The sequence below is a fragment of the Delphinapterus leucas genome, chromosome 7, assembly GCF_059928025.1.
Source record: "Delphinapterus leucas isolate spDelLeu-1000000601 "Yukka" chromosome 7, BTC_Dleu_Yukka2, whole genome shotgun sequence".
NCBI lineage: Eukaryota > Metazoa > Chordata > Mammalia > Artiodactyla > Monodontidae > Delphinapterus > Delphinapterus leucas.
The window spans coordinates 6,606,747-6,618,285 of NC_143135.1; the positions used below are offsets into that span (position 1 = coordinate 6,606,747).

The 11,539-nt window shown below is 54.4% G+C and overlaps 1 protein-coding gene across 1 annotated transcript; it reads left to right on the forward strand.

The window, feature by feature from the left end:
- Positions 1–1,796: 1,796 nt before the first annotated feature.
- GAL3ST3 (galactose-3-O-sulfotransferase 3) lies at positions 1,797–6,876 on the forward strand. The gene is made up of 2 exons (XM_022591405.2): positions 1,797–2,891; positions 5,212–6,876. The coding sequence occupies exons 1-2, from the start codon at positions 2,770–2,772 to the stop codon at positions 6,371–6,373; spliced, it is 1,284 nt and encodes a 427-aa protein (XP_022447113.1). The 5' UTR covers positions 1,797–2,769; the 3' UTR covers positions 6,374–6,876.
- The last annotated feature ends 4,663 nt before the right edge of the window (positions 6,877–11,539 follow it).

Below are 11,539 nucleotides of genomic sequence, written 5' to 3' on the forward strand. Positions count from 1 at the left end.
GCCTGAGGTTGATTGTTCTGAGTAAAATTAGCACTGATTTTCTGATGAGGCTGGGCACCCTGACTTGTCTCGGACGACTGAGGGAAACTCTGTCTCCACAGAGAAGGCACCGGGGATGCCAGGGAGTAGTCTGAAACATGTGAGGGGCAGGAGCCAGGGCTGTTGCTCTAAATTCTGGCCCCAGCAGACTGCCGCCCACCCCACACCACCCCGGAGGTTACAAAGAGAAACCCAGCCCCAGGTGGCCCCCTTCCTGGGTGCCAGTGACCTGACTCCATCTCCAGAATAGGCATCGCGGAGTGAACTTGCCAAGGGAAGGGAGGCCTCCTCCAGTGTCCGAGCAGCACCCTCTCTCGGGACCTGGAATGTTTAGCCTGGCAGAGTGCCCACCCAGAGGAGACAGGGTTACTGCTTTGAAATACCTGAAGGTCTGTCATGGAGAAAAAACGGTTCGTGTGGTGTAGCAGGGCAGTACTAGCAACCATGAGAGTGGGAGGTGGAAGGGGACAAGGGGAGGAGGGCGCCGCCAGTGGCAGGCTGATCCCAGCTGTCCCAGAGAGAACTTCTGAACAGCCAAGGCTGCTCAGAAACGGACCAGGCTGTATCTGAAGGCGGTGAGCATCCAGTCATTGACCAGGAACACACAGAAGCTGGTGCCCACCTTGGAGGGCTGGTGTCCAGGGGATTCTTGTGGTGATGATACCCTGTACCCAGTGGGCCTCAGACTGGGGTCTGGCTGGCTGCCCAGGGCTAAGCCATGGAGGGGAGTGGGATGGAGGGGGCTACCAAGCACCCCATCACCCTTCTCTATATGGCCTGGTTGAAGCGTCTCCCAGGGAAAGTCCCACTGCAGCTCTCTCCAGGCTTGACCTCTCCTTGGCTGAACCAGAGTCCAGTGAAAAATAGGGTGGTTTCAGTGAGTTGAGCAAAGATGGGAATAGGCTGGCCCTCCACTTGGCCCCCTTGGGAAACTCCTGCCTGGTCACCAAGTCCTCTAGGCAGGATAAGTGACAGGGAAAGAAGGTGTGCATCTTGAGAGGGCCTTGGCTGTGGCTCCCTCCTGCCGGCAGCCTCACGTGGGCAGCGCCAGCCCTCCTCTGCCCTAGCCATCCTTGAAGACAGAGGGACCTTAGCTTGGTTGCCCTCTGTGGCTGGACCTTTCATACCCCTTGGCTCCGGGAGGATTAAGGCTATCTGCAGGGGTGGAGGAAATCAGGTGATGGGAACTGGAGAGAAGGGAAAGGCGTAACCAGTACACCTTTCCACCCAAACAGGTTTAAATGTAATCCAGGATTAATTGGGGGAAGGGGGGGCTAAAGGAGAAGGATTGGAAGCCAAGTGCAGGGGCCTAGGGGAAGGTCATGGTCAAAAGAGTTTTAACATTACCTCAACCCTCCTGGGACTGAGGTGTCCTAGTTCCACACACATGCACATGCCCATAAGGTTCCAGGCTCCCCCTCCCCTTTGGAGACGGGTGTGTGCGAGGATGAAGCCAAACCTGAACCTGGAGACTGAGGCTGCTGAGACAGAGAGCCCACCCTAACTGGGGGGTAGTCATTGCTACTGAAGCTGACTTTCCCCTGGAGCTGCCCTTGAGCCAAGACATTCATGTGGGGATGGGTGACTGACCAGAAACCAGGCCCTTCTCCTGCCTCTCACTGCTGCCGCTCAGCTGGGATAGAGGCCCACCTCTCCTGGAGAGTCTCAGCAGGGCAAGCTCTGTATTCCCCTCCCCCCTCCCTTGGCCAGGCACCTCTCACTGCAATCGTCTGATGAGGTGGCCAGGGTTTCAGGTGTCTGGGGATGGAATCCAGATAGGGTTCCAGGATTTCAAGTCCTCCTTTCTTTCCCTCGTGGATTTATTGGTCTTGGGCCCTCGGGGCTCAGAAGCATGCAGGATTGCCAGAGTCCAGGGCAGGGATGGGGAAATCAGTTCTCTGTAGAAGCAGCACACATACTGTCTGAGGGCATGGACTTTGGAGAAAGAAGGAACAGATCTGAATCCAGATTCTGCTAATACCACCTGCATGACCACGGACAAGTGACATCATCTCTTAGAGCCTCAGTTTCCTTGTCTGTGAAATGGGAATACCTATGTTAGGCTTGCAGCGAGGATTAAATGGGATTAAGTGTGTGGTAGTATAATATGTAGAGAAAGCCTCTTCCTCACGTCAGAGACTCAAGAAAATGAACACCTGGTCAGTGTTTCTGAGGAGCTCAGCGTCTGGGGAGTCAAGACCAACCGTTGGCTGAGGCAATGAGGCAGGGAGTCCTAGAGGAGAGGAAACCCCGAATTGAGACTTCTGTGCCCTGAGCCAAGTGCTGGTGCTAAGGCACATCTACAGGGGAGACAGACACAAATGGCCATGAGACAAAGACAATTAGGGGCAGGCAGAAAAGCAGAGACAGGGCTCAAGGAAGGGAGTGGCTACAGCCTGAAGGGCTGGCCAGACCCCAGAGCGTGTAATTCCACCCAAGACTAAGTTATCTGGAGCAGTGTGGAGATAGGGTCATGGTAACAGGAGGTAGGAATCTGATCTTCCCTGGCCTCTCTGGTCACCCCACCCTTTGCAGCTCTCCTTTGCAGCAGTCCTGTTGGGGCTCGGAGCCCATCTTCTCTGCCTGCTACAAACCTGTTTGCCTCCTTCTCCTGCCAGGCCTCACAGGAACACTGGCCCTGCTACCAGAGCCCCAGGAGCCCCCATGAGTGCCGGCGAAGGGAGTCCTGGATAGTGAGGCCCTGGCTGGTCCAGGGGTGGGTACCCCATCATGCCACCCATCCTCCAGCGCCTGCAGCAGGCCACCAAGATGAGCCGCAGGAAAATCCTGCTGCTGGTGCTAGGATGCAGCACCTTAAGCCTCCTCATCCACCAGGGGGCGCAGCTCAGCTGGTAAGGGGGCGGGGCCTCGGTGAGGGGGCGGGGCTCGGCAGTTGGGTTCCTCTAGAAGTCAGCTGCCTGGTTAGCGTTAGCAGACGGGAGCTCTCCTCGTTCCTTAAAGCTGCCAGAAGAGTCCATCTTCTGATGGGCTTTGATCCTTCCCTCTGTTCTGAAAGCACTTTCCATACATTCTCTTTAGATTCACACAACCTCCCTGGGCAGGGACTTCACTGAAAGGGTTGAGTGAGTAATCTGGGATTCTATTCCAGCTCGAGTCTTCCCTCGGCATCTCCTTCTGAGTGCCTCCCTGTCAGAAGGCAGAGATGTTGAATAATATTCTCCAAAGTGAGAAGGAACTTTAAGACCAAAACATGAAGTGGGCGACTCCATAAACTGCAACTATGAAGTTTATTGTGGGTAACTTACATACAGGCAGGAAAGAACGATTGGACAGTCAATCCAGAGGCCTCCGCCGCATTCGCCGCGGCACCAAAAGGGGTACAGGGGGGTTTAAAGGGGCCAGAGCTAAAAACAGAATCTGACTATTAGGGAGAAGGACATCCGCGTGGATGGGAAGGACGGGGTTCCTCCCCGCCCCCGGGGGGTGGGTCTCATGGCCATTAACCATCTGCATCAGCAAAAGACACTCTTGCAGTTTTCACGTGGGATGAAGGCAAGCGTAAAGGTTGGCAGGGAACTTATCGGGCTTGGACGCACCCCTTGTTCGTAGACTAAAGCTCAGTTTCGCAGAAAGGGGAGGGGGTAGGACTGTGGCCCTACGATGGAGCTGACAAGATGGAGACAGTGTGTTTCAGCCACACACTCCTAGAGAACTGCAAACAACTTCTCACTAGTGTTGGCCAAGCCTCCTCACTTCTCTGAGCCCATTTGCTCATCTATAAAATGGGAATGATGTATGTGTGACCCAGCCAGTCACCCTGATACAGGATACCATGTGATGACTAGTAGCAACCCTGACCCTGCTCCTGGCTCACTGTGAACCCAATGAATCCTTGCACCCCCTCAGGGCCTCAATTTCGCCATTTGCTACATGGTCTGCCCATGAGAACAGTGTGAATGGGCCCCATCCCTCTTGCCAGATGATTTGCTGGTCTTCAGGAGCATCCATGTAGACGTTATCCTGAACCCAAACCAGCCACTGATAGGAAGTGTCAATGGTATTCTCAAAGCTGCTTCGAGTTGTCCTTGTTACATGACGCTTAGGATGGCAGAAAAGAAACAGAAGAGTGACTCAAAGTCTGAAGGGAACTCATAGGTCACCTGTAATCCCGAAGGCCCTTGTTTCAGGAATGAGGAAACAGAAATGAAAGCTTCATGAAGGCTAGGATTATTATGTTTTTTATACTATCATATTTCTTGAGCCTAGAACGGTACCTGGCACATAGTAGATGCTTAAAAAAAAAACTACTTGAATAAATGAATAAGGTTCCAGAGGACTTAATAGAATCACATAACAACAGGTTGCTTCAAAGCCCATGCCACTCACCTACAATGTGAGTAGCCAGTGGAAAGAAGACAGAGAGCAAGAGGATTTGGTGACTTAATCTGAGTTGCCAAACTTATAGAAATGATTCTTCTCCTTCTGTTCCTCAGTTTGTACATCTGTGAAGTGGAATTCCTCAAGGATCTCCAAGGGCCTTTGTCCTTGTGTTATCTTTTATGTGTAACGAAGTTACCTCAAAACTTAGCAGCTGAAAACATTAAACATTTATTATCTCACTCCTGTGGGTCAGGAACCCAGGTGTGCCCTAGCTGCATACCTCTGGCTCAAGGTCTTTCATGGAGTTGCAATCAAGTTGGCTGCTGGGGATGCAGTCTCATCTGAAGGCTTGACTGGAAGGGCTCCACTTATAAGTCCATTCAAGTGGTTGGTGGCGGAGCCTTCAGCTCTTCAAGCAGGCTGATGGACTGAGGGCCTCGTTCCTTGGGGCCTGTTCCCACCTGGTACCTCCTTGTCCCCTGCATGAGCTGCCCTAGAGAGAGTGAAAGATACCAAGACAGAAAACATAATCTTTTTATAATGTAATCTCACAAGTGACATCCCACTATTTCCGCCCTGTTCTACTCCCTAAGAGGCATCAATAAGTCCCACTCATATTCAAGAGAAGGGAAATACACAAGAGTGTGAATGCCAGGAGGTCAGCAGGGATCACTGGGGGTCATCTTAGAGGCTGCCCACCACACGCCTCTACTGTTCTGTGGGTAAAGCCCAGGATGGGCCCTGGCCCATCCCCACCATCCTTGGGGAGAAACAGGATCAAGCCGCACCCTTCTCACTTCCTCCTCCCTGCACACCCCCTGAACCCTGCAGGTACCCCAAGCTGTTCCCTCAGAGCTGCCCGCCTCTGCAGGACTCTCCGCCACGCCCCAAGCACATGACCGTAGCCTTTCTGAAGACGCACAAGACTGCGGGCACGACAGTGCAGAACATCCTGTTCCGCTTCGCCGAGCGCCACAACCTGACCGTGGCCCTGCCACACCCGAGCTGCGAGCACCAGTTCTGCTACCCGCGCAACTTCTCGGCGCACTTCGTGCACCCGGCCACGCGGCCACCGCACGTGCTGGCCAGCCACCTGCGCTTCGACCGCTCGGAGCTGCAACGCCTCATGCCCCCGGGCACCGTCTACGTCACCATCCTGCGCGAGCCGGCCGCCATGTTCGAGTCGCTCTTCAGCTACTACAACCAGTACTGCCCCGCCTTCCGGCGCGTGCCCAACGCGTCGCTCGAGGCCTTCCTGAGCGCGCCCGAGGCCTACTACCGCGCGGGCGAGCACTTCGCCATGTTCGCGCACAACACGCTGGCCTACGACCTGGGCGGCGACAACGAGCGCAGCCCGCGCGACGACGCCGCCTACCTGGCGGGCCTCATCCGCCAGGTGGAGGAGGTCTTCTCGCTCGTCATGATCGCCGAGTACTTCGACGAGTCGCTCGTGCTGCTGCGGCGCCTGCTGGCCTGGGACCTAGACGACGTGCTCTACGCCAGGCTCAACGCGCGCGCCGCTAGCTCGCGCCTCGCCGCCATCCCCGCGGCTCTCGCGCGGGCCGCGCGCGCCTGGAACGCGCTCGACGCCGGCCTCTACGACCACTTCAACGCCACCTTCTGGCGCCGCGTGGCGCTCGCCGGTCGCGCCTGCGTGGAGCGCGAGGCGCGCGAGTTGCGAGAGGCCCGAGAGCGCCTGCTGCGGCGCTGCTTTGGTGAGGAACCTGTGCTGCGGCCTGCGGCGCAGATCCGCACCAAGCAGCTGCAACCCTGGCAGCCCAGCCGCAAGGTGGACATCATGGGCTACGACCTGCCCAGCGGCCGCGCCGGCCCGGCCACCGAGGCCTGCCTCAAGCTAGCCATGCCCGAGGTGCAGTACTCGAGCTACCTGCTGCGCAAGCAGAAGCGCCGAGGTGGCGTGCGCCCCCGGCCCGAACCGGTCCTGGACAATCCCCCTCCTCGGCCCATCCGGGCGCTGCCCCGGGGCCACTGAGCTCCGGATGGGAGTCTGGACCCTGCCCTGCCCACCAGGATCTTGCCTAGGGCTGCCTTCAGGTCCCACCCCATCGGAGCCCTTTCTCCTGAGAGGGGCTGCAGCAGTACTTGGGGGCGCAGCGTCCTGTCTGAGCCCATCTCCCGAGGGGGAGCTGAACCCCGCCTTCGGGGAGGGTGCTGTTAGGCCCGATCGAGCCCCGGGCCACCCTCTCCTCTGTCCTAACTGGTTGGTGGCTTTGCCAAGAGGTCTGAGACCCGTGCAGAACCGCCCACCCTGCCTTTTTATGGGGATTGAGGACCCCCACCTGTCTTCCCCAAGTGGATGAGCCCATGCCACAGAAAGGGGCTGAGCCCTGGGGAAGGCTGCGCTGCCTGTCAGCCTCCCCGGCTCTTGCTCTTCCTGCCAGGGGTCAGAGGCCCCCCACACTGTCCGTCTTCCAGGTTCCACCCTTCCCGCAGACCTAAGCTGCTCCCAGACCCCCAGAACCCAGAGTTCTTGGGTTGAGCTTTTTGTTTGTTTGGTTTTCCTTGTTTTTAATAAAACATTTTAAAATGTACAGATTGCATGTCACTCATTAAAAGCCAGATTCCCCACCTTTGAGGATGAGGCAGATGCCCAAGAATAGGTGTGGCTGTTACCATGAGGATGGGGGCCCAGTGAAACCAAGCAGGACCCTGTAGGGCTCCTGGCACAGAAGCCTTTTCATGTCCCCCATTTCTTGTTTGTAGGGGATGCAGACTCCCACCTCCATGACCTTCCCTGAGTTCCAAAGGGCAGATTCGAACAGTTGCTAATCAGGGAAAGGAGGGGATGCGGAGACAAGGGAGGAGAGCCAAGAACAATAGTGCAGCCTTGGGGCAGGTCCTGGTTCACCTCAAGGGACACACATAACAATATCTTTTGAGCTTTATAGAACTAAAACCCCCAATAAATGGAAGATGTCAGCATTCTCCATTCCAGAGAAGACTGCCTGAGGCTAGAAGGAACAAGAGAAGCTCATCAAGAGATTACCTGAGACCAGATTAAAGGAGTGCAGGCCCTGCACACACACTTACCAGCAACCGCGCCCTTGAATCATTGCTATAAAACTCCTCACCAGATCCTCCCAGGTGGGACACAGTTTTCGAGGGCAGGAGCCTGCTGTGTCCCCCTTTGCCTGGCAAAGCAATAAAGTTATTCTTTTCTACTTCCCCCAAAACTCTGTCTCCAAGATTCGATTAGGCACCAGTGCACGGAGGCTGAGTGTTCGGCATCACCAGGCTCAATCACTGCCCTTCCCAGAGGCTCACGACACTCATCAAGCCCTTGATTGACTGGATTCACCAGACTGGCCACCCCAGCCCCACTCACTTTTCTTTGAGAAGATCTAAATCATGCCTTTTCATTCATTTCAGCACCATGTATTGAGCGTCATCCCCCTAACTTAGGGACAAAGGGGAACAAGGCAGATAGGACCTTTATCCTCATGGGAAAACACTGACAACCCCTCCTTGGGCAGAGCAGAGGCTGGAAGGAGGATCGTTTCAGGTCAGGAGAGGCTTCCTTCCCCACAAGAAGACAACATTGACTCAGATGAGGACCACTCCCTGCCTCCAATGTCCTTTAGCGCAGTAATACACCCAGCACTTTCAAACGGAACCTCGGCTAAGACCAGCAGAGGATCAGGACTTTTTCTGTTACTTTCTTCAGTGCTACATTGACACATCTGGACAAGCAATAAAAACAATAGCTTGGGCTTCCCTGGTGGTGCAGTGGCTGAGGGTCCGCCTGCCGATGCAGGGGACGCGGGTTCGTGCCCCGGTCCGGGAGGATCCCACATGCCGCGGAGCGGCTGTGCCCGTGAGCCGTGACCTCTGAGCCTGCGCATCAGGAGCCTGTGCTCCGCAACGGGAGAGGCCACAGCAGTGAGAAGCCCGCGTACCACACACACACACAAAAAGCTAACATGTGCCAGCTGCTGTTGAAGGGCTTCACGTGTATTAATTAATGAGATAGGTACCATTTTATGGATGAGGGAATTGAAACTGGGAGAGGTTAAGTGATGCTCAGGGTCACACAGCTAGAGTTTGAACCCAGACTGATAGTTAGTCCTAAGTGCTCTCACACTGCCACTAGAATAAAGAAGTTCCCACTCCCCAGGCTAGGCTGATGCCCAGGATCTTCCCCAAAAGAATGATAAGTGAAGAAACCAAGACATGGCTGTCAGCTCCTCTTCATTTTATCTTTCACAGAGACAATCGTTGGCCTGGTTGGGCAATGGAGATTGCAAGGTTTAGTTGGCAGGTTATATGACTCTCCCTGGGCTTGAAAACACAGCACTTTTTACAGTGGCACTCTGGAAAAGGCAAAAGACAATAATTAGAGACCTGCAAAGACATAATTAGGTTTCTGGTGTTAAGCAGCTTTAAAGAATTGTACTAGACTTGGGCTTCCCTGGTGGCACAATGGTTGGGCGTCCGCCTGCCGATGCAGGGGACACGGGTTCATGCCCCGGTCCGGGAAGATCCGACATGCCGCGGAGCGGCTGGGCCCGAGAGCCATGGCCGCTGGGCCTGCGCATCCGGAGCCTGTGCTCCGCAACGGGAGAGGCCACAGCAGTGAGAGGCCCGTGTACCGCAAAAAAAAAAAAAAAAAAAAAAGCATTGTACAAGACTCAAAGCCATCTATCCAGAAACAATCAGACAGACATGCTATGGCCCTCAGGCCAAGAAGATGTCTGTCCACTACTGTCCCCTGCCCCTGCTCCCCCCAGCCCTAGCCTCTGGTCATACCTTTGCCAGGAACATCCTTCACCGTGCCCTGTATCCTCCTGGAAAACTCATACATGCCTTTAAGGTTTGCCTTCATAGGCCTCTCCTGCCTTCCCTCATCCTCAGGCAGGTGGGCCTCTTTTATAGACCTTGCCCCACTTCAGCGAAGAGCACAACTCTGGACTCAGAAAAATCTGGATTCAGGGACTAACTGGAGTCATCTGGAATTATCAGGCCATAGGAGAGGGTTTCTCTGTTTGAGGTAGGAGCAAGGGCAGATCCTAAGCAGACACTGAATCAAAGATTAGCCTTCAGTGGCTGAGACTCTGGTCTGAACATCTCCAGCTTCAGCCACAACCCAGAGGAACAGGCCCCGACCCCTGGGACCCCGGTGCCCTGCAGAGAGCCTCCTTCCATCTGTGCCCTTTGTACATGTCTCCTCCTTGAGAAGCTCACACTCAGGTCTGGGACAGATATGTAAGCAGCAACCTGGGTGACAGTGACTTGACAGAAGCAACTACCTCCATCAGTGCTTTGGAATTCAAACCCTGGCTCTGCCACTTACTGGTTACATGACCTTGGTCTTAGCATTTGAGCCTCACTTTCCTCATCTGTGAAATGAACCCTCCAGAGCTTTGTGAACAGTGGTTGAGATAAGGCACTTAGCGCGGTGCCCGACACATGGAAATGTCCCCAAAGTGGCCGCTCTGGCATCGTCAGGGCTCCTTCGAGACACACACCCTTCACGCTGTAGATGTTATAGGTTGGCACATCTACTCCAAGAGTTTTCCAGCAGATGGGAGAAAGCACTTTGAGGTAAGGGTGGCTTTTTGCTCAAAGGCACTGTATGGACGAGCAGCAACTTTGACTTTTATGATTATAGAAGGATGTGCAAAGCATGTGGGTGATGCCAAAAAGACGGCCTCTGTGCATCTGTGCCTAATAAAATCTTGGAGACAGAGTTTGGGGTGAAGTAGAAAAGAATAGCTTTATTGCTTTACCAGGCAAAGGGGACACAGCGGTCTCCTGCCTCGAAAAATGTGTGTCCCTTGGGCTTCCCTGGTGGCGCAGTGGTTAAGAATCTGCCTGCCAATGCAGGGGACATGGGCTCGAGCCCTGGTCCGGGAAGATCCCACATGCCTTGGAGCAACTAAGCCCGTGTGGCACAGCTACTGAGCCTGCGCTCTAGAACCTGCAAGCCATAGCTACTGAGCCTGTGTGCCACAACTACTGAAGCCCACGTGCCTAGAGCCTGTGCTCCGCAGCAAGAGAAGATACTGCAATGAGAAGCCTGAGCACCGCAATGAAGAGTAGCCCCCGCTCGCCACAACTAACAACAAAGAATAGCCCCCGCTTGCCACAACTAGAGAAAGCCCGTGCACAGCAACGAAGACCCAAGGCAGCCAAAAATAAATAAATAAATAAATTAATTAATTAATAAATAAAATTTATATATATAAAAAAAAGAAAGCTGTGTGTCCCAACCCGGGATGATTTGGTAAGGAGTTTTATAGGGAGGATTTGGTAAGGAGTTTTATAGGGAGGATTTGGTAAGGAGTTTTATAGGGAGGATTTGGTAAGGAGTTTTATAGGGAGGATTTGGTAAGGAGTTTTATAGCAACGGTTGAAGGGTGGGGTTGCTGATAAGATTAGTGTGTGTGCAGGCCCTGCCCTCCTTTAATCTGGTCTCAAGTAATCTCTCTCTCTCTCTTTTTGTTTTAAATCAATTTATTTATTTATTTATTGGCTGTGTTGGGTCTTCCTTGCTGTGCGTGGGCTTTCTCTAGTTGCGGTGAGGGGGGCTACTCTGTTGCTGTGCGTGGGCTTCTCATTGCGGTGGCTTCTCTTGCGGAGCACAGGCTCTAGGCGCACAGGCTTCAGTAGTTGCAGCACGCAGGCTCAGTAGCTGTGGCTCACGGGCTTAGTTGCTCCGCGTCATGTTGCTCCGGACCAGGGCTTGAGCTCGTGTTCCCTGCATTGGCAGGCGGATTCTTAACCACTGTGCCACAAGGGAAGCCCTCAGGTAATCTCTTTTTTTTTTTGCGGTAAGCGGGCCTCTCAACGCTGCGGCCTCTCCCGTTGCGGAGCACAGGCTCCGGACGCGCAGGCTCAGCAGCCATGGCTCACGGGCCCAGCCGCTCCGCGGCACGTGGGATCCTCCCGGACCGGGGCACGAACCCATGTCCTCTGCATCGGCAGGCGGACTCTCAACCACTGCGCCACCAGGGAAGCCCTCAGGTAATCTCTTGATGAGCTTCTCCGGTTCCTTGAATCTGGTCTCAGGTGGTCTTCTCTGGAATGAAGAATGCTGACTGCAGTTGTTGGGGGTTTTAGTTCTGTAAAGAGCTCAAATAAGTTGTTATGTGTGTCCCTTGAGGCGGAACCAAGATCCTGCCCCAAGGCTCCACTATTG

Bases quoted from the DNA above. Each gene is read 5' to 3' on its own strand.
- GAL3ST3 (XM_022591405.2), top strand. From the start codon at position 2,770: ATGCCACCCATCCTCCAGCGCCTGCAGCAGGCCACCAAGATGAGCCGC. The intron at 2,892-5,211 runs GTAAGGGGGCGG...TGAACCCTGCAG, and splicing joins CAGGGGGCGCAGCTCAGCTG to GTACCCCAAGCTGTTCCCTC.